At 42.8% G+C, this 22,765-nt stretch overlaps 1 protein-coding gene across 4 annotated transcripts in view; it reads left to right on the top strand.

The window, feature by feature from the left end:
- CARD11 (caspase recruitment domain family member 11) overlaps window positions 1-21,388 on the top strand; it is a 213,319-nt gene extending 191,931 nt beyond the window's left edge. For all 4 annotated transcript variants that reach the window (XM_077275336.1, XM_077275337.1, XM_077275335.1 and 1 more), the window contains 6 exons: window positions 3,289-3,381; window positions 11,744-11,861; window positions 12,041-12,220; window positions 15,079-15,203; window positions 18,474-18,589; window positions 18,796-21,388. In XM_077275336.1, coding sequence (XP_077131451.1) covers window positions 3,289-3,381; window positions 11,744-11,861; window positions 12,041-12,220; window positions 15,079-15,203; window positions 18,474-18,589; window positions 18,796-18,991 — 828 coding nt within the window. In that variant the 3' untranslated portion in view covers window positions 18,992-21,388. The remainder of the gene's footprint in view (window positions 1-3,288; window positions 3,382-11,743; window positions 11,862-12,040; window positions 12,221-15,078; window positions 15,204-18,473; window positions 18,590-18,795) is intronic.
- The last annotated feature ends 1,377 nt before the right edge of the window (window positions 21,389-22,765 follow it).

The following is a 22,765-nucleotide window of genomic DNA, read 5'->3' as shown; positions in this document are numbered from 1 at the left end:
TGCGCCTCTCATACGTCCGTAAAACTCGCTAGTGTGACGCCGGCCTAATAAGACATACTTTTGTTTCTCTCTTCCTGACTCAGCGACTTAAGATCATGTTTCCATATAAAGTACTGGAAATGCTGTATATATTTTTTGCAGAAAATCAATAGATTTTAACAGTTTATCAGTTAATACATTTAACAGTTCACGTAAAGTAGATGAGATTTCATGAAAACTCCTGCCTATTGTGCATTTAAAGACATTATTGAACTGTGCATTTTTTATCCATAGCCTTCTGTTGGGAGCCTGAAGAAAATGCATGTAAAACACACAATTTTATTTTTCGGTGCAGCCTTCTAGTGTTTCTGCACTATTTCTGCAAGTATTAAAAAAAAAAAAAAAAAAAAAAAAAAAAAACATTAGCCCCATTTAAACATTTGAAGTCTTTTTTCTTTATCTTGCAGTATTCGTTGCTGTTTTTTGCACCTAATTCTAATTTTAAAAAATGGTTTACGCAGTTCATGAACTTTGCGCAGTGTGAAAAATCATCTTTATTTCTAATTTTACAGTGCAAAAGGTTGCACTTTTTACAAAATGCTGCAACATTTTTTCATAATTTATTACATGCAAAAAAATCACTTCAGGGGTGACTGGATTACATTTGTACAAAATAATGTGACTTTTCAAAAAGTAACTAAGAATGAATCAGGCAAAAAAAAATTTGGAAAGCCTAACCAAACCCAAAAGGGTGAACTGAAAAAACAGACAATGACATAAAGAACTGAAAAACAGGTGGAAAAAAATACAAAACTAGACAAACAAAAGCAGTGATGAATCGTCCCAAGTGTGTTAATCTGCACCAAACATGTATCAAAAAAAGTGAAAACACAGTAATAATCAAAGCAGCCAACAACTTTGGTGCATGTCAGGGAACAGCTGGAGAAATTACGCACTTATTTGTCAGGGAACAGCCAGGTAGATCCCACAGATCCCACCACTGCCACCAATGTGTCAGGGGATGCAACTCCACTCCAATCATCAGTACAATTATGCAATTGACTGGCGAGGCCTTGGCTGTTTCCACTATTAGGCCAGTTATTGGGGACTGGACATGGGATGTGCTGTCATTTAGAAGTTTATGAGATCCCCAACTTTCAGGATGTCTTCGCCCCTGGAGGTCCCAGGTGGAAGATATTGTCGTGTTTCCTATCCCGATTTGACATTTCTATAAAGATGAATCATGGCATGGATAGCATCATCCATCTTTTCGATATTAAGTTGGAGGTGTTCTGCCTGCCTTACAGTGATAAAAAAGGGGGTAAAACGTGGATTTAAACTGTGATGCTGAATGATTCAAGGGCCAAATATGTAGCCATTAGATTGTGGATTTATTCAACGCGTTTCAAAGTACAAGATCCACCGGTCCACGCGTGACCAACAGAGGTAAAAAAAAGGGGGTAAAACGAAGGTCTTGTACTTTGAAACGCGTTGAATAAATCCACGATCTAATGGCTACATATTTGGACCTTGAATCATTCAGCAACGCAGTTTAAATCCACGTTTTACCCCCTTTTTTTACCTCTGTTGGTCACGCGTGGACCGGTGGATCTGCTGCAGCAGGATATATCTATGAGCCTTTCCTTCGGCTCAAATTGGTGAGTAGAATCTGATCTATCTAATCAATTGTATCTCAGATAAGACCCTATTCTCCAGAATTTGTTTTGCCTTACAGTGATGTGAGTGGATGCGTTATGTTCGTCCCCTCACTTCAACATCGAAAATATATCTCCCACAAATATCAGATCGATGCAAACCCCAATAATCATCACTGACCTCTGGCTCCAGAGAGTCTGAGATAATTCCTTTAACAGAGGAAGTTCTTGCATTAGAAATTGTACTTTTCCACCTCTATGTATACAAATCCTAGACTTAGTGGCTGCCTCTCATCAGATCCCCTGCCGTAATTACCTGTTCACGGCAGGAAGTCCTACTTCAATGGCAGTTGAAGTGTCAGCTCTTTCTCAGTTTCCCAGCTATAATTAATCCTATATATTCAATGTGAGGGCGATATGTCCCCTCTCCAGAGATGTCTTAATGAATTTTATAATTTTTTCTTTACGACAGTGGAGATACCTGCATAAAAATTCAGCTTAAAAAATTGAGTATTTTCACATATGGGAACATGACTCAACACCGAGGTCATACAATCGTGTGAATTCTCAGACCACTCAAGTCAACAAATTGCGGATATGTCTGCATCCTTGTACAGATCTGTGCTATGTGTCATGCCACATAACTGAAACTATTAGTTTCTTGTCTGCAAAACAAGACTAGTGCATGCTCCAATTTGTGCCACACAGAATCCTCTTAGTCTCTATGGAAAATCTCTGTGTTGGTTGGCCATCGTTTCTGTTGTTTAGCACAAGTGCATTTTTGTGCTGCACCTCCATTACATGTTAGCCATCATAGCCAGACTGGTAGACTAGTCAGCAGTAAATATTGGAGACAATGCCGGTATCATACCTGTAGAATGAAGTCAATATATTGTAATATTAATATGCATGTAAAAAGTTCATGTGCTCTGAAGCAAAATCTATAACAGGGATGTGTCCTGCGACACGTCATTTGTAATATGGTCACCATTGGGCCACCTTAAAGAGGTTGTCCAGTTAACAGAAGTCATCAGCTAAACATGGAATTAGTTTATCCTTTGGGCCACTTGTACTTTCAAATTTTGAGCAGCAGGGCAGATGCCCGACCTCCACTCCATTCATTCTCTGTAGGGCTGCCAGAAAAAGATGAGCGCAGCCTTCAACAGCCACATGGGGATTGTATGGATCAACGGTCAAGCAGGCGCACTGCCGCTCCATTCTAACTGGTTAAAGTAATTCTGTCACCAGGTTTTTGCCACCTAATTTGAGAGCAGCATAAAATAGAGACAGAGACCCCGATTCCTGCAATGTATCATGTTCTTGGCTGCTTTCTGTAGTTTTGATAAAAATCATAAAAATACATTTTTAACTGCAAGAGATTATCATTACAGGACTGGTAAACCAGCTGGAATGTAGTTTGTCATACTCATATGCTCTGTGTAACCCCGACCTCACCACTGATTGGCAGCTTTCTGGCTATGCACAGTGTATACAGAAAGCTGCCAATCAGCGGTGTGAGCGGGAGTGCTCTCAGATGCAGTTGCAGTCTGCAACTGATACAGGCAAATCTGAACATATGAATGAGAACTAAAAATATGTGTTAATCCCTATGTTATTGCTTTTTGTAACAAAAAATGTATCCTAACTACTCTAGAATGCCCTTCAACCTGATGAGCATGCACAGAGCGATTCCAAGAGCAGCCCTCGACTTTCCAGAGCAAGCTTCCTTTTTGGTCAAATTTTTCAGGTAGTTTCTTTGGGACATTTTATCTGTATTCTAATAATGTACATGATTGTGAGTACAAATTGTATTGGAATTTTAGACAGCAATGAATGTATAATTTGCAGATTACATGTTGTAGGGAATACTTTATTTAAAGGGGACCTGCCAGCACTAAACTACTATATTTTCTTTTTTATCATTTTTTTCCTGCCCCGAAGAGCAGATAGAGAAATCCATTGTCTATAGACCAAAACTAGCAATTAGAATCTTATCCCATTAACGACCAGAGGTATTTTTGATTTAGGATTTTCATTTTTTGCTCCCCTTCTCAGAGCCATAACTTTTTTATTTTTTGTCAAAATGGCCATGTGAGGGCTTGTTTTTTTGTGGGACGAATTGTACTTTTTAATGACACCATTGGTTTTACCATATCATGTACTGGAAAACGGGAAAATAATTCCAAGTGCTGTGAAATTGCAAAAAAAAAGTGCAATCCCACAATTGTTTTGTTTTTTTTCTTTTGTTTTTTTACCATGTTCACCAAATGCTAAAACTGACCTGCAATTATGATTCTCCAGGTCATTACGAGTTCATAGACACGAAACATGTCTAGGTTCCTGTTTATTTAAGTGGTGAAAAATGATTCCTAAATTTGTTAAAAAGAAAATAAATTGCGCCATTTTCCGATACCCGTAGCGTCTCCATTTTTTGTGATCTCGAGTTGGGTAAGGGATTATTTTTTGCACGCTGAGCTGATATTTTTAATGGTAACATTTTGGTGCAGATACGATCTTTTGACATAAAAAACATAATTCTGGCGTTTTTACTTTTTTTTATCATTACGCCGTTTAACAATTGGGTTAATTCTTTTTTTATATTGATAGATCAGGTGATTCTGAATGCGGTGATACCAAATATGTGTATGTTTGAGATTTTTTTAATTGTTTTATTTTGAATGGGGCGAAAGGGGGGTGATTTGATCTTTTATATTTTTTTATTTTTTAAATATTTTTTAAAACATTTTTTACTTTTTGCATGCTTTAATAGTCTACATGGGAGACTAGAAGCTGCACTTGTACGATCGGCTCTGCTACATACAGGCAGAAAATGTAGCAGAAATGCTCACTTGCTATGAGCGCCAACCCTCAGGCGGCGCGCATATTAATCTGGCTATGACAACCATAGAGGTCTCTGCTGGAGGCTTCTGGTTGGCATGCCAACCCATCGGTGACCCGCGATCATGTGACGGAGTCACCGATGGGTGAGATTTCTGGCGCACTTGCCGGAAGCGCAAGTTAAATGCCGCTGTCAGAGATTAACAGCGGCATTTAACTAGTTAACAGCCATGGGGGGATCGTGATTCCACCCATGGCTTTTAGAGGCACATGTCACCTGTTCAAAACAGCTGACATGTGCTGGAAAAGGTGTGGGCTCAGTGCCGGAGCCCACATCAAAGGGAGGGAGTACGACATCGGCATACTATTACACACGATGTCGGAAAAGGGTTAAAGTATCTGGTTCTTTTTAATTAATTTATATTCAAATAATTTGGGGCAAGAAACAGTTAAAAGAGTAATCAGGGACATTTCTAGAATTTGGAGGAGACTGAGGCTGGAGTCACACTAAACATAAAAAAAAAAAAAAAATCGGTCCAATTCTCACTGCCAAGAGCCGCACGAATGTGATGCGAGTGTCATGCGAGTACAATTCGATTTTTCACACCTAGCATCCGATTTACATCCAAATGCAGTGCGATTGCTATCAGATTGCAAAGCGATTTTAACATGAGCTTTTACATAGAGATATTTTCTATGTCATTTACACATCATATTCAAAGGAACTATTTTTCAAAACAGATAGATAGAATAAAAGCTGACAATTCGTCTGCACAGTAAAATCAGAGTGTTAGGTTAGAATAGAATAGATATATACACATAGATATATAGATGTCAGTGACACCTGAAAAGCCGGCAATTCAGCAGCCACATACTGTAAAATCACAGCAGGAGCCGACAGGATAGAATAGATGGATTACATACAGTAAATACACATAGAATAGACAGATATACAGATGTCAGTAACATGCACAATTAGTACAGTGTGTGCAGTCTACTGTACATGTATTTAATTAATAAAAGATTATTTTTCTGAAAAAAAAAATGGTATGGGCTTCTGCGTAATTTTCTTAACCAGCAGTGATGTTTATAGCCTGGGAAGGAGATAATACCCATGGAGCTTCCTAGCTCACAACTGTATACTTAGCCTTTACTGATTATTAAAATGGGGGACCCTAAAAAAAATAACGTAGGGTCCCCCTATAATTAATAACCAGCAAAGGCTATGCAGACAGCTGTGGGCTAAGATTAATAGCCTAAGAATGGGCCATGGATACTGGCTTCCTCCCAGGCTAAAAACTCTCAGCTGCCCCCAAAAAGTCGCATCTCTAAGATGTGCCAATTCTGGCACTTAGGCCGGAGACACACTGGTGCGAGAGACGGCCGAGTCTCGCTGGTTAAAAGCAAGCTGTGGCACCTGCACTCCGGAGCGGAGCATGCAGCTGCATAGCAATACATGGAGCTGCACGCTCAGATCCGGAATGCAGGTGCCACAGCTTGCTTTTAACCAGCGAGACTCGGCCGTCTCTCGCACCAGTGTGTCTCCGGCCTTAGCCTCACTCTTCCCACTTGCCTTGTAGTGGTAGCAAGTGGGGTGATAGTTGGGGGGTTGATGTTACCTTTGTATTGTCAGGTGACATCAAGCCCTGAGGTTAGTAATAGAGAGGTGTCAATAAGACGCCCCATTACTAACACCATAGTCTTATCGTATAAAAACACACACACACACACACAAAAGTCCTTTAATTGAAAGAATGACAGATTCCTTTAATAAATCTTAATTAAATTATACTTACAACCTCGCCTATTCCACCGACGCCATTGTCTTCTGCAAAAGAGATAAAAAAAACAAAGAACAATATTCCTCACCTTTCCGCAGAGAAGATGAGAATCCATTTGTCCCATGACGGGTCTAGCTCTGCTACATCTAGATGGCAGGCTGCATGGTTGCATGATGCGACCATATAGCCTGTCAGCCAGCAGAGACACTGAGCAGTGCTCAGTGTCTCCCTGTGAACTCATTACCTTTCTGATGGCACCTCGAGCGTGAGAAAGTTCTCCTGGGCGCTGTGCCGTCAGACAGGTCCTGGGAGTTCACAGCCAATTAACTCACTTCACCTTTCTTACGTCAGCACGAGTGCCATAAGAAAATTTCCCACCGTGCTCGTGCTGATGTCAGATACGATATGACTATGGGGTTAGTAATGGGGACTTCTTATTGACCCCTCTCTATTACTAACCTCAGGGCTTGATGTCACCTGACAATACAATGGTGACATCAACCCCCCAACTATCACCCCACTTGAAACTGCTACAGGGCAAGTGAGAAGAGTGAGGCTAAAGGCTGAGTCACACATAACGATATCGTTAACGATATCGTTGCAACGTCACGCTTTTGGTGACGTAAGCAACGATCCCGCTAACGATCTCGTTATGTGTGACAGCGATCAATGATCAGGCCCCTGCTGGGAGATCGTTGGTCGATGGGAATGATCAGGACCTTTTTTTGGTCGCTGATCACCCGCTGTCATCGCTGGATCGGCGTGTGTGACGCCGATCCAGCGATGTATTCACTTGTAACCAGGGTAAATATCGGGTTACTAAGTGCAGGGCCGCGCTTAGTATCCCGATATTTACCCTGGTTACCATTGTAAAAGTAAAAAAAAAAAAACAGTACATACTCACATTGTGATGTCTGTCACGTCCCCCGGCGTCCACAGGGTTGACTGTGTCAGCGCCGGCCGTAAAGCAGAGCACAGCGGTGACATCACCACTGTGCTCTGCTTTACGGCCGGCGCTGACACATTCAGTGCAGGGAAGCTCTCGGCAGCAGCGCGTGCATTACCAGCGCTCCTGCCGAAAGCAGTTTTAACCCTGTGGACGCCGGGGGACGTGACAGACATCAGAATGTGAGAATGTAGTGGGGTTTTTTTAACTTTTACAATGGTAACCAGGGTAAATATCGGGTTACTAAGCGCGGCCCTGTACTTAGTAACCCGATGTTTACCCTGGTTACCCGGGTGCTGCAGGGGGACTTCGGCATCGTTGAAAACAGTTTCAACGATGCCGAAGTCGTTCCCCTGATCGTTGGTCGCTGGAGAGAGCTGTCACATTTGCCTTGAGAAAGACACCACGAGTGTCGGAACGCGTGGGTCCGGGTATCCTAGAGCCTGGATTTCTGACTGGGGCGACTCTCTGACTGTATTTGAGCCAGGTTTAAGTATTGTTTATCGCCTCGCCCAAACTTATCCCTGGGTGTTCACAGCCAGGGCATGTGTGAGGGGGACTCCCTGTATTGTCTGTCACTCTACTTAAGCCATTGAAGATGTTTCAGTGTCCACACACACAAGCTTAGGAGTGACAGCATCTTTTCATTGTTTACACACATTTAGTTTAGATTGCTGTAGCCTTTATGCTGTGATTCGGCATTCAGTAGTAATTATTGGCACTTATGCATGTTTTGTCGCTGTAATCTGTGAAATTGTTACATTTGTCACTTCCAGCCCAGGATTACCCCCTCTTTTGGGTATTTCACCCTTTATTTATGGATCTGCATTTATGTGTATCATCCTTTGAGGATTTTTAATTGTTTTTATGTGTGCTCCTTGTTGTTCTATCATAAAGCTTTTTTGACACTCTTATCGGTTTGGGTGATCCCTGTTATATGCATGTACTTTTTCTTCATGGTTTTTGGTTCGTGTTTCCTGACATGCATTAGGTGATCCCCAGGATTTATATTAGAACCATATCATTTAGTATTGTTAGTGGATGGTGCCCGCCTATTTGTCTATTTAGAAAGCTGTCTGTGTGACAGCTCCCCAGCGACCACACAATGACTTACCAACGATCACGGCCAGGTCGTATCGCTGGTCGTGATCGTTGGTAAGTCGTTTAGTGTAACGGTACCTTAAGTGCCAGAATTGGCACATCTTAGAGATGTGCCTTTTCTGGTGTGGCTGAGAGCTGGTGTTTTTAGCCTGGGGGTAGTATCCATGGCCCCTTCCTAGACTATTAATATCAGCCCGCAGCTGTCTGCATAGTTTTTGCTGGTTATTAATTATAGGGGGACCTTACGTAATTATTTTTAGGGTCCCCCATTTTAATAGCCAGTAAAAGCTAAGTATTCAGTTGTGAGCTGATATTATTAGCCTGGGAAGCTCCACGGGTATTACCCCCTTCCCAGGCTATAAACATCGGCCCTCTGCTGGTTAAGAAAATTACAAGTCAGCAAATGCCATTTTTTTCAGAAAAATAATCTTTTAATAATTAAATACATGTACAATAAGCTACACACACACTGTACTAACTGTATATGTCACTGACATTTATCTATTCTGTGTGTATATACTGTATGTAATTAATCTTTTCTATCCTGTTGGCTCCTGCTGTGATTTTACAGTTCACTGCTGCTGAATGGCCGGCTTTTCTTCTATGTAATATATATATACATATATATATGTGTGTGTCACTGACATCTATATATCTATCTATCGTATGTGTATACTGTATATCTATTCTATCTATTCTAACCTGTCATACTGTATGCAGCAAATGAATTGCTGGCTTTTCAAAGGACATTGGTGCGTAAAAATTGGACAGCACTCGCATGGTCCAAGTGCTGTGTGATTTTTATCTCACACCCATAGGCTTGCATTGGCGAGTCTCGGCTAAGTCTCGGTGCCAATCGCATTCTGCTGCGATTTTACATGCACGACGAATACGGCCGAGAAAATAAATGCTGATGTGAGCTGCCACATAGATTAAGGCCATGTTCACACTTTGCGGGTTTTACCGCGGATCCGAGGCAATTTTGATGCTGCGGGTCCGCAGCAGTTTCCATAGCGTTTACATGTAAACCCTATGGAAACCGCAATCCGCTGTGCACATGCTGCGGGAAAAACCGCGCAGAAACGCAGCGGTTTACATTCCGCAGCATGTCACTTCTTTGTGCAGAATCGCTGCGATTCTGCACACATAGGAATGCATTGATCCGCTAACTTCCCGCATGGGGCTGTGCCCACGATACGGGAAGTAAGCGGATAATGTGCAGATGGTACCCGGGGTGGAGGACAGGAGACTCTCCTCCAGGCCCTGGGAACCATATTTGTGTAAAAAAAAAAAAGAATTAAAATAAAAAATAATGATATACTCACCTCTCAGCGCTGCACGCGGCCGTCCGGTCTCAGGGTTGTTGTGCGAGCAGGACCTGCGGTAACGTCGCGGTCACATGACCGTGACGTCACGAAGGTCCTTCTCGCACAGCATCTTTGGAACCAGACCGCCGCGTGCAGCGCCGAGGAGATCAGGACGTCAGAGGGTGAGTATAAACCATTTTTTATTATTTTTAACATTACTATTGATGCTGCATATTGCTGCATATGCAGCATCAATAGTATAGGAGTAAACCCGCAGCGGAAACCGCAAAACAAACCGCGATAAATCTGCAGGGATAACCGCAGCGGTTTTGCCCTGCAGATTTATCAAATCCGCTGTGGGAGAACCCGCAGAGGACCCCTAACACGGGACTGAGTGCTATGCAATATTTTCTCACATAGCACTCGGCCGTATTCTAAGGTAGTGTGACCCCGGCCTAACATCTGAAATCCTAAGTGTCTACTGTACTCACAATTAGGATTCCGCTGTTACAAATCCTGTGCCATGTGCTATTCTGTTTCTCTTAATTGAAAGCATTTAGAGAAGCAGACGAGGAAGCGAATGGCTCATGGTTGGCTATATGGAAACAGCATATAGATTGGCTATATGGAAACCTTGACTACAAGGTGGGTAGAAACAGCAGAATCCTAGCAGTGAATTCATTGCACACTGGTAGATTTCCACATGTTAGAATCCATGTAAAATTCTATAAATGTCCAGGAAAACCCTAAAAATAATGCTGGTTTGCAGAACACTGAAGATCTTTAAAAAAGTTACTTTTTATTTGCAATTTTAACAGTCAAGAACATATACAATACACCGTTACTTTAACTGTGTGCATGTGTGACAGAGGAAGTTGTAAGTGCCATAAGGAAAAAAAAAGAACTTGCCCATGATTATCACAAGTGACAAAATGGTGGGGGTGCAAAAACCATTCTCCTCGTTATCACTACTCTTACTATCGGTCTTTTTGACTTATCTGATCTGTAAGATTTTGGGGGAGATCCTTCTTTTTTTTTGCTAAAGGATCTCAAAAGAGGAAGCTGTACATCTAATTACATCCAGCACCTCAGAACACTTGGTGTCATAATGTTAGCCACTAATATTAATTTTTATGTATTTCAAAATGTTATGCTTTGATGGAAAAATTCCGAAAGGTTTATATGAGTTCAATTTTCTGTGCGGCAGTTTCAAAATGTGTCATCAGTCTACTTTAAAAAAAAAAAAATGCTCATGGAAGTAAATGATGGGTAAGGGGATAACTTTTTAATTTTATATTTCTATTTTTATGTGTATTTTCTAAAAGTGTGAAAATTGTCCTGAAAGGGAGCGTGTTATAGGATATGAGGAATAATATATATGACCCCAATACATCAAGAGGGGCAATTAGAACAGACGTCTTGATGTAAGATGTGTTCTTGAAGGAAACCTGTCACCGAGAAAAAATGCTATTAACCTGCAGATATATAGTGTTAATCTGCAGGTTAATAGCATTACTAACCTGCCCGCAGCCCGCACTTAGCCGAACACTGCAGGGAGAAAATTTACTTTATTCTCCTCGGCAATGTACGGGTTTCAGTCATGGGGGCAGCCCGGTTGCTGGTTCAGTCGGCACTCTGAGAATACACAGCGGCGCCTGTAACCGTGCCTCCGGCCCTGACTGACCCTTGCTCTGCATTAGGGTCAGCTGTCAGTCAGGGCTAGGGCCGCAATTACAGCCGCTGCTCTGTATTCTCAGAGCGGTAACTGAACGCACGCTGGCGCCACCCCTGTGATGTAAACTGAAATGATGGCAGGAGGAATGAAGTTCATTTGCTCCCCGCAGAGCTCAGCTAAGTGCGGGCGCCAGGCAGGTTAATAACGCAATTAACCTGCAGATTAACCCTGGTTAATAGTGTTTATTCTGGTGACAGGTTCCCTTTAAAGTCATTTTGTGGCATATATTCCAGAGAATTTGTCAGCCGCGCTCAGACATGCACCCTCTGGGTAAGACTGAAGTAAAAACAGCAAAAGTCTCAAAACATTTTAGCGCAAAAATTTCGTGAATTTTCAAACTGTATTTCATCAGAATTCTGTCGAAATGTTTATATACGTAGAGAGTAAATATTTGTTTTCAGTTTGTCAAAGGCTATGAGAATAAATACAAACGGATGAACAGCAATGAACGTGTGCGCATGGTGGCATCTAATTCTACCTCTATTGAAAGTGTCAAACTCTTATTAGAAAAGCCAGATGGTAAGAAAAATATTACAGTATGAGTGATATTCTTTCATGTGTATCTTTACTGGGCATTAATCAGATAGGTTTTAAGTGGTTGTACAAAATAATTCTGGGCTATAAACATTTATAAAGCAAACAAGGCTGAAAAAAATAAAATACTAATTTCTCACTGTGTTCTGTGTGGTTTCTATTAGAATTGGAACAAGATAATGACATCAAAAAGAGCCTGAACCTGGTACCTTACAGTTTGGTTCATCCAATCCACAGTGACAAGAGGAGACCGGTTATCTTTGCTCCTACCGCATTGGCCAAAACCATTATTCAAAAACTGCTTAATTCTTCTGGTGCATTAGAATTTAATATGTCTAAGCCAGGTAAGTACTTTCAAGGTATAACTTGTAAATGCAAGTGTCTGATTTTCATGCCTTGCTATTTCAAATGCACTAGCACTTTATCTTATATATTTTTGTATTGGATAATTGCACGTCGTATGAACTGCACTAGCACTTTCATGGTTTCTATTGTTTATTCAGTTGTCCTACAAATTGAGTTCATATTTAATTACCATAATTATGATTAACCATTAGGTGTCATTAAGATATATGGTGATTGTCACTGCACAGGCTCCTCTGCACATTTTTTTTACCCTTTTTTATTATTATGTTTTTATATATTCCTTCATAAAGATTTTTTAATTTTTATCATTTGGGCTTCACTGCTTCCCTTCTTTTGAATTCTCATATATTTTTGGAATTGCCCATATTGCATTATGGGTCTCATATAGGTTTTTACTCTCATATTACGTAGCAAAAAAATGCTGACAAATTCCCTTTAAGGAGTCCTCTAGGCCATGCAATGTTCCTGATGTAATAAAATATGCATTATCCTCTTCATAGAGGTAGAGACTAGGTGACAACTATTGGTTGAAGCAATCCTTTAACTTAGGCCTCTTTCACACGTCCAGATAATTCCGGTACCGGAGAAATCGGTACCGGAGTTAACCGTGTACGTGTGCCCGTGTGCTCATGTGGCACATTGGTGTGGCACACAAACAGCATCCGTGTGCCGCCTGAGGACCACACGGACCGTGCAGGAGAGACAGCGCTACACTAAGCGCTGTCCCCCCTGTGTGGTGCTGAAGGCAGCATTCATATCTTCTCCCCCGCAGGAGGGAAGAGATGAAAGATCAAGTTTTTGTTATTTTTTGTGAAAAATAAAGTTTGCATGTGACCCCCGACTCCCACCCCCAGTGGGCCGCCCGGCCCCTTGCAGAAGAAATACTCATCCAGCTCCCACGATGTCTCCACTCTCCTCTCAGCGCCGGCAGCCTGTCCTGTGTGAGCGGTCACGTGGGACCGCTCATTGCAGTGAGGAATATGCGCATATATCATATCGCCCGGGTAGCGACGAGACACGGGTCCGGCACCATATCGATATATGGGTAAGCATTCTGAATAAGTACTACCATATACTAAATGCCCAAACCACAATTAAAGTTGACATGGATGGCATTGCTGCAGAGGCGAGAACCCACTTAAAGAGGTTCTCCGGATCTAATCATAGATGACCTATCCACTGGATAGCTCATGACTATGAAATTAGTGTGGTTTGACATGTGGCACGCTCACTTATCAGCTAAAAATTGTTCCGGCAGCAGCTTTAACAGGCGAGCGTCATCCAAAACACAGAAGAGACTAGGGCGTGCTGCCATTTTTTTCATGCAGTCATTCAGTCCATGTGAACGGTCCCTTTGAGTAACATTGGTCTAAGTGTTATCAGTTTTGTCATGGCCGGCACTCATACTGAAAATATGGTCTTGTGAACATAGCCTCAAGGTGCATTTTCTCTCATCACAGCTTGTGAAATGACAAATTTTACACTAAAGCAACATTTTAGTTGAAAGCATCTAATCTTTAATTTTTTTCATTCCACTTTTTATTCACTCCACTGAAACACTTAAAGAGGTAGCAAACTTCTTGAATGTGACTGAATACTTGGAGGGGTGCAGTTTTTAAAATATCATTTTTGGGGGTTTCTGACAAAATCATAAAGAATTTTCAAAACTGAATAGGTCTGTAAAAAATAAATTTTGCTAAAAATTGCTGCAAAACTTTTAGCACTGCTAACATGTTAAAAAAAAAATAAAAGGACATTTGAAAGAAGATGTCAACAAAACGTTGCACATCTTTCTACATTTTTGGCAAATTCTCAGAATTACTATTACTATGTGGGAACAGTCATGTTGGGGTTCTTCATGTAGAAAAGCCGCGGAGACACCATCACGTGTTTCTCAACGCAAGCAATGAATAGCCAGGTCTTTCACCGGGAAGGAACAACCACAGGAAGGGCAGCATCCAATAAAGGAAAACCACCTATGCCAAAACATGGTATCCATCCACAGACAGCTGTTTCGGGGTATTTACCCCTCATCAGTGTGGAGTAGGAAACTGGCTATTAGGAGCAGTGCCTAGTGAAAGGACTATAAACATAAGGATGAATGACCTCGGGGAGATCAAAACATCCAACACTGCGGAGACACCATCACGTGTTTCTCAACGCAGTGATCCAGAACACTGCCCCTAATAGCCAGTTTCCTACTCCACCCTGATGAGGGGCAAATACCCAAAACAGCGGTCAGTGGATGGATACCATGTTTTGGCATAGGTGGTTTTCCTTTATTGGATGCTGCCCTTCCCGTGGTTGTTCCTTCCTGGTGAAAGACCTGGCTATTCATTGCTTGCGTTGAGAAACACGTGATGGTGTCTCCGCGGCTTTTCTACATGCATTTGCATATTTCCCTTAAGGGATGGGGGCAGTGTTCTGGATCACTGCATTGAGAAACACGTGATGGTGTCTCCGCGGTGTTGGATGTTTTGATCTCCCCGAGGTCATTCATCTTTATATGTTGGGGTTCTTGTCTTCATCAGTACAAAGCAGGAGGCAGGTTGGCTGCATCTTTATTATTTTCACATTGCAAATGCAAAACATTCGAATATTAAACTCCAATGACAAAAATATATGACAAAATTAAAAAAATAAAAGTTTTACTGGTTTTAGTTGGATTGTGCAGGACAGTGGTGTAGAACCGGTTGCAGTACAGCTCCTGAGGTACCCTGCAAATGACTGTGTATGAGAAAACCTTTTTACCACTGTAACAGGCAGCCATGACCCCTCTTAGGTAAATGTATTGTGACAGTTTCAGTATATTTCACTTGCTTGCATTTTGCTTTAGAAAGTGGACCAAAGGAAGTATTTCAGAAGAAACAGAGAACAGAAACAATCATCTATTCCAGAGAAAGAAACCCAAACTCATATGAGTGGATTACTCCTGCTAATATTGAGTCTGTTGTTTCCAAGGTATGCTCCAAAAAAAAATTCTAAGCATTGTAAAAAAAATGTGGTTGCTCAAATTCTAGTAAAGTTTTTTTTTTGTTTTGTTTTTTATAGTCAGTGATGACCATTTTGTCAGGTGTCAGTCTATAAACAGATTTTCTTATTGTCTAACATGACAATCAGGGATCTCAAAGTCACATTGGTGGTGATTTAGGAGCTGATACATAGGAGACATAAGCCTTTGTCTGACCGTGTGTGTGTGTGTGTGTGCGCGCGCCCGCCCATGTGTGGCTCTCGCAATATCCAAATAAGCCATCATATGCATATTATTCATGGGTTCCATGGAGCCACATCTCACCTCACCCTTTCCACCACCCAAACTCTGCATGAAAGCATGTGCACGATATCCAAGTCAGGTGACATGAAGTAAAAAAAAACATACACAGACAGCGGTCAGTCATTGACCCCTTCTGTATAGTAGTGAAATGCTAGTACAGAGTTTCAAGAAATACCCCATCCTCCAATGTCAATTTCCTAAATGAATTTGCCAATGTAGTCAACCATCTGATTAGGTATTTAAAGGATTTTCTGGCCACCAAACTGAGTAATGAGTCTTCAATTGCCCCCATCCGTTATCTTTATTTTATTTTTAGCTACCCTTCCTGCCACTGCACCCATATATTACACTTAAAATAGGAACCTGTATTTTGCCTTATATTTGCAGCGCCCTGGTCGTTGCAGTACTGATGCTCCGCCGCTAAGGGGGGTATTGGTACGTCTGATGGCACTGAAGGAGTTCACCTGACCAGGTATCACAGACACCAATACACTTCACAGTCTGGCCTCCAGGGGGAGCTAAGGGTGCTATGTATTAGGCCACTCCTCACAATCTGGTAAAACTGTGGGTTAGATAGGTATTTAGTTAGAAGCTGACTGGGTTGGAACCAGGCAACATCCTGTGGCAGAGGGTGTTGCAGGGGAAGATTCAGGGGGGTCCCTGTCAGGGGTGGGATCCTGACAGAGGCCTAGCGAACAGAAAGAACGTTACAGGACCGCGCCTGCACTTCATTGCGGCGGTACCCCAAGAAAGGACAAGAAGCGAGGTTTATTGTGAAGAGTGAGAAACGAGATCACAGCAAAAAGGAGATAATACCAGTAGGAGTCGTGCTGTAAGACGAGGCAACATCCTACTGAGGCGCGTAGCCGGTGGCCGGAAACGCCGAGGAAGTATTGAGCTCCAGGCCTTACTTCAAACCTACGGCAGGACAGTCAGTTATAGGCGGGCTGTCTCAACCAAAATCACCTAAGCAGACATAGGGGGCAACAGTTGGAGAGGGGCGACTCTAGGGTCCCGGAAGACCTCCAGGCCTACCCGTCATACGGGTGCGTCCTAGCCATATCATCTGGGGGACGGAGAACATCAGAATCAGTTGTGAGGGAACTTCAGAAACAGACACAACAGGTGTGAGGACTATCCCGTGGTGCTCAGCAGGGAAGGACTACAACACACAAGCGCTAGAAGGTAGGCACAGATTTCCACCTGCAAAGGGAACTCCGGAGATGCCATCGGACCGGCCTGTCTCAGACAGCCCTGTTAACCGTATTCCGGATTGAGGATCCTGAAGCCTTCAGGTTGCAGTCTCTTTACTGGTGTCCTCATTATTCATCGCGACCTGCACCACACCACACCACATCGTCACTCTCCACTTTCACTGGACGCCCGTCAGCAGGGTCACGGACCGGGTCTAGCCACCGTGACAACACCAGAACCGAGACAGAGAGGCCCGGTACCGGGTACCCCTCGGCCCTGCGGCAGTGGGGGCGCTCCATATTATTTATTGAAGTGTTGATGTAAGAACCAGGCATATGCCTGATAAACAAATGAAAAACAGGCTATTTTGCACACACTCATCTGAACTTGGCTTTACTCTGAATTGCTCCACAGTCCATGAGCGGCTTCCATTGAATACCTCTTACCATTAGGTCCAGTAATATTTGGACAGTGACTACAATTTTCACATGTTAGCTGCTTATCAAAAATATTCAAGATACAGTTATATAATCAATATGGGCTTAAAGTGCAGACTCTCAACTTTAGGGTGCAGACAGACGGCTGTATAACTCCTGCGAGGATCTCATCTTGCCACCGCTACAGGGCAAGTGGGAAGAGCCGGGCAAAGCGCTAGAATAGATGTGCCTTTTCTGGGCAGCTGCGGGCTGCTATTTTTAGGCTGGGGGAGGTCTATATCAGTGGCCCCTTACCAGCCTGAGAATACCAGCCCCCAGCTGTCAGCTTTAGCAAGGCTGGTTGTCAAAAAAGGGGGGGGGGACCCCACGCCATTTTTTTAAAATTATTTATTTAAAGAATTAAAAAAACAGCGTGGGGACTCCTCTATTCTTGATAACTGACCTTGCTGAAGCTGACAGCTGAGGGGGGTTGCATCCCCCAGCAGTGAGTTTTGCCTGGTTGGTTACAGAAAATATAGGGGAACCCATGCATTTTTTTTTTTTTTTTTAATTATTATTTATTTACAGCACAGGAGCCGACTAATGAATACTCTCATCATCCGCTCCTACTGTTACTGTTATTAGCGGCAGCAGGTGTAGGCTGATGGGAGTAATAGTCCCCGACTGCTGTCACTGTGAATACAACTCTCATCATTCTCCGCTAAACGCCAGCAGAGCAGGTGAGAATGATGAGAGCCATCTTCATCACCCGGTGCCGGGAAACAGCGCTTACTGTAGCGCTGCATCTCAGGCGCCGGTGCGTGTCACATGGATGACATCCATGTGTGTTCTCTGTGTGCACGTGTGCGGCCCGTGCTGACGGTAAACAACAGACATGTCAGCGTGTTTTGCCCATGGACACATGATCTGTAGAAACACACTGACATGTGCACAGACCCATTCAATTGAATGGGTCTATGTGTATCAGTGTCTCCGAGACATGTGAAATATGTCACCACGTACTGGAGACATGGACATGTGAAAGAGCTCTAACAGTAATTTCAACATTAATTCAAATGCTGTTTGCAGAGGTACTGGAGGCAATTGATGGAAGGGTCCGGTCACTTATACCCCATTTGTGACCATGTTGTAGACCAGAGACCCTTACAGTATACAGTGTGGGAGCAGGACTTTTCCAAGGAGAGAAAATTACACAGCAGAGCAGCACAAATGTTATTAGTAACCGTATTAAATGGATGTTTCCTGCAGTAAAAGAAAAGTTCCCTTTAAGCATTTTCTTCTACCAGTACAAATAATGTGATTAATTATCATTGTGTTCTTTTTTAGAATATGCACTGTTTGCTTGATATTGGATTGCAATGTACAAAGGACTTAATTAAAGCGAGAATATTCCCCATCATTCTTTTCATCAAAATGCCTGAGAAGAACATGAAAAAGTTCAGGTATTGTTATTCATAAAGAATTTAATTGAAGTAATGCTAATGTCTTATGCTGCGCCTTTGTCCCACATATGCAGTCAGTATGCCTTAATCATAAGACTTTGAACATTGATTAATGGCGCAGTAAAGCAAAGCTTTATTCTAACTGTAAAATGTAACAATTGCTAATAATAGCTGTAATAAGTGAACATTATGTTCATCTCCTGCAGAAGGCTGTTGTCAAAGCAGGAGAATGAAGAGGAGTTTCTACGTGCTTGTCGCCAGAAAGAGAAGGAGCTGGAGGCCCTTCCTTGTCTCTACACAACAATAGAGGCCGACACATGGAACGCCATTGATGATCTCATCCGTGTTATCAAGGACAGAATCGCTGAGGAGCAAAGGAAGACAGTTTGGATAGATGACTAAATTATTTTAAAGGCGAACATTCCCTTACCATGATGATAATTAGCTGCCAGTGTAAATCCAGGTGTCAAACTCTGATTTGAAATATTTCCATAGTACATGGTTCCTGTTATTTTGGTCTGTATGGGTAATAGATGCTGGATTTCCGAGGTGAGAACCACTAATGTCACCTATACAAGGTCTGCTTACCACAGAGCGCCTGTTCTCTTATTAGCCAGTGTGTGACTAGTTTGGCAGATCTGTGGTTCTCGACAAGTAGTCACAATGAACAGTGCTCAACTTCCTGCCTTAACAGTGACGCAGTAATGGATGACACTGTGGGTGTCCACAGAAGAAAATAAGTTTCATTCCAAGAAGGTTTTCTTAAAAAAAAATAGAACATGTTTATAACTAGTAAATATCACTTCCTAGAAGAAGTTATCTATAGTGTCCTCTTTGAAGAGTCACTCAACCTCCATTTGTTTTCATTATTTAGCTCACCTTCAGCCATGTTTGTGGTTTTTTATTATTTATATCCTATACATCCTGTCAGCTGATCTATTCCACCTACAAACCCCCATCTAGAGACTTCTTTAGAGTCTCAAGAGGGATAAATCGCTGCACAGTTTCTCATTCCTAAAATTTGTAACACTTCACTCTGTATGCACTATCCTGAGATTCTCCTGTAGACAAAAATGTTACATCATGTGCTGACACTGGCACCACACAAGATCAGTGTACTGCAGGAGGGCAATAGGTCATGTTATGTAGTCATTTATTCTAATGTAATCTAATATTCTGGAAATCCCAACTCCTTCTCCTCAGGCTAATTTTACAAGTCAATAAGATTACCGATTCTGTGTGGAGCCTGCAATGCGTGCTCCCTGTGCACATCTCCAGCTAACAACAGCACGGGAGGGCCAGGAGACCGACTACCAACACCGTGGGAACAGCACCAGCACAGGATGGGAGGAGAAGCTTTATTATTTTATGGCAGCCACGCGAGGGGTATGAGGAGTTGTCCAAGTAGTGGACAAGTTCTTTAATAATCTGTGTGCCCAGAAAACCCCTTTAGCTGGTTTTCGTTTTTATTTTTTTTTCCGTCTATGTAGCTATATAAAGTATTGTTTTTTTGAGAGTCAAAATGTACATTTTTAGGCTTGATTTTGGTGTATAAGTTATCATTTTATTTATAATGTGCACAGGAATCAAGACTATATCACAGGACGGCCCTGAAAGTTTTTGTTACAGGCTTGGGCTTCCCGTCTGCTCCATGACAAAAGAATGGGTTCAGCAGTTTCACAAAGTAGATTTTTTTGTACGGTTTGCACTTTTAGTTGTCCATATGGCTAGAGAATGTATCCTGTTAATAAAAGCATATGAGATATATATATATATATATTAATATAAAAGCATACATTAATATAAACAGTCAAAAGATGAAATGTTGCAGAAACATTTTTGTGTGAATTTAATGGAAATGGATTTAAAATGGGTGTTTTAACTGTGCTGCTTAGGGGGAGGAGCACTACCCTGTAGTCCAGTAGAGTTGGGTGGTCTTGGTCTGCTGCAGACTCACTTTGTGCAATAATGAAGAAGATGGTTTCATTGTTCTTTCAAAGTAAAATCATACAAAGCCTAACATATAAAGGCCATATATGACCTCCCTAGATGTATTCCATATACAGTGGGTTGCAAAAGTATTCACCCCCTTCCAGTGGTATAGCTAGGGGTTCAGTTCAGGGAGGGCCCCCTAACCCCTGATTAACTATGGTGGCGCACTTTAATCATGCGTATAGGGAAACCTCAGCAGATGACCCTACTATAACTGAAAAAAAATCTCCACAAAGACCAACCCTGATATTACCGCCATATGGTAGATACAAGTTCTGCAAAACATATAAGTGATTACAGTACAGTTATAGATAGTGATTTACAGCTGATCCTCCTTCTTATGGAGTAGTTCACTTTTCCGGTATTGTCCATCTGACCTAGACCAACATCACAACTTCTTCCAGCCAGGACTCGGCTGCAGAGCTTACAACAAAGACACAATAGACTTCTCACATTTCCAGTTCTGTTCCAATCTTTTCCACTCTGCACAAACGCCAAAATCCGCTGATACACCAATACCTATCCGCTGATGCTGTATATATCCCTATTACTGCATCTACTGTGTGGTAGAAAAGCAATCCTCCTCATACTGCCGCACATAAGAATGCCACCACTGTGACTCTTACATATTGATAATTCCTCCTTTGTGCCCTCACAGTAGCCCCCACACTGTATAAAGGCCCCACAGTTTATGACAGCACCCACATTAACTTGCACACTGTATATAGGTCCCTACTAGTGATGAGCGCATATACTCGTTACTTGGGTGGTCTGAGTATTTGTTAGTGTTCGGAAATTTAGTTTTCAATCACCTCAGCTGAATGATTTACAGCTACTAGCCAGGCTGAGTACATGTGGGGGTTGCCTGGTTGCTAGGGAATTCCCACATGTAATCAAGCTGGCTAATAGCTGTAAATCATTCTGCTGCCGCGATGAAAACTAAATCTCCGAACACTAACAAATACTCGGAGGTCACCAGAGTGTGCTCGGGAAAACTCGAGCAACAAGTATACTCGCTCATCACTAGTCCCTACACAGTATGATGGCCTCCACAATAGCCTTCAGACTGTATAACGGCCCTTGCATTTGCTCCAACACTGTAAAATGGCCCCCGCATTAATTCCCCTGCTGTAAAGCCAATGGAATGAGGCATATTGGTGGAAGGGCGTAGAGCAGCCCTGGTGTCCATTTTATCTGGAAGGCATCTACCCTGTGAGGTCTGTCTGTTGGGTTCAAGGAACAAAACCTTCAGACTTTTCTGTTGTCTCTTGATGCAAAGAGGTCCATCTGGGGGCGACCCACATGGCCACAATCTGATTGAAAACCGACTCCTTCAGGGACCATTCCCCCTACTTTAGCTGACTGCGACTTAGGAAGTCTGCTCTTATGTTTTCTGCCCCTCTGATATGCAGGGCCGCTAATGAGAGGAGATATATTTCTGTCAGAAGAAATATTTGTTCTGCCACTGCCATTAGAGAACGGGAACGAGTACCCCCTTGATGGTTTATATACGCTACTGTAGTCCGATTGTCGGACATCACTCTCACATGATGACCCTGTAGATAAGGTAACAATCCCTTCAATGCTTTTTCTACCCTGCACGTCATCAGAGCGCAACTTCAGGAACAAGCTTACTGACACCACGTGGCCTCGGAAGCTCGGCTTGCGCGACCAACGCTGGAGGAAGGCCCGCTGGAGGAGCATTACAGCTGAAGCTCCCCGTCCCCCTCCATTCCATACTGCCCGGCTTATCTGGAGAGCAGGGCCACGCTACCGCACAACTATCTCCTGAGCGCTGGGCAGGCGACCGATCCTCGGGCTGCTGTGCAGGGGGGCAGCGGCAGAGACAAGACACTGGCTCCGCTGGGGGAAGAGAGGTCTGGACATCCAATGTTCCGGAGTCCGGCCTCTAATCACACATGGAGGGCAAGCTAACCTGGCCTCTGTGGCGTTACTGATACCTCAGCAGCGACCGCAGCAGACCACATCTGCCAAAATCCGTTCGTCCCAACCATCCTCTTCTTATTTCCTCCACCTGGGCACCGATGTGCCCCTGGGTGGCGTGGCTTGGCAAAAAAAGGGCTTCGCTCAGGCAGGGCACACTATTGTGGCCTCTGAGGCGCTACCGGCACTGGGCGGTGGCTGCAGCAGACTCAGATCTGCCAAACCCCGGTTGTCACCAGC

Source organism: Ranitomeya variabilis, chromosome 7 (genome assembly GCF_051348905.1).
Source record: "Ranitomeya variabilis isolate aRanVar5 chromosome 7, aRanVar5.hap1, whole genome shotgun sequence".
Lineage (NCBI taxonomy): Eukaryota > Metazoa > Chordata > Amphibia > Anura > Dendrobatidae > Ranitomeya > Ranitomeya variabilis.
The sequence above is the reverse complement of the archived record's forward strand: the minus strand, read 5'-3'. Positions and strand labels throughout refer to the sequence as shown.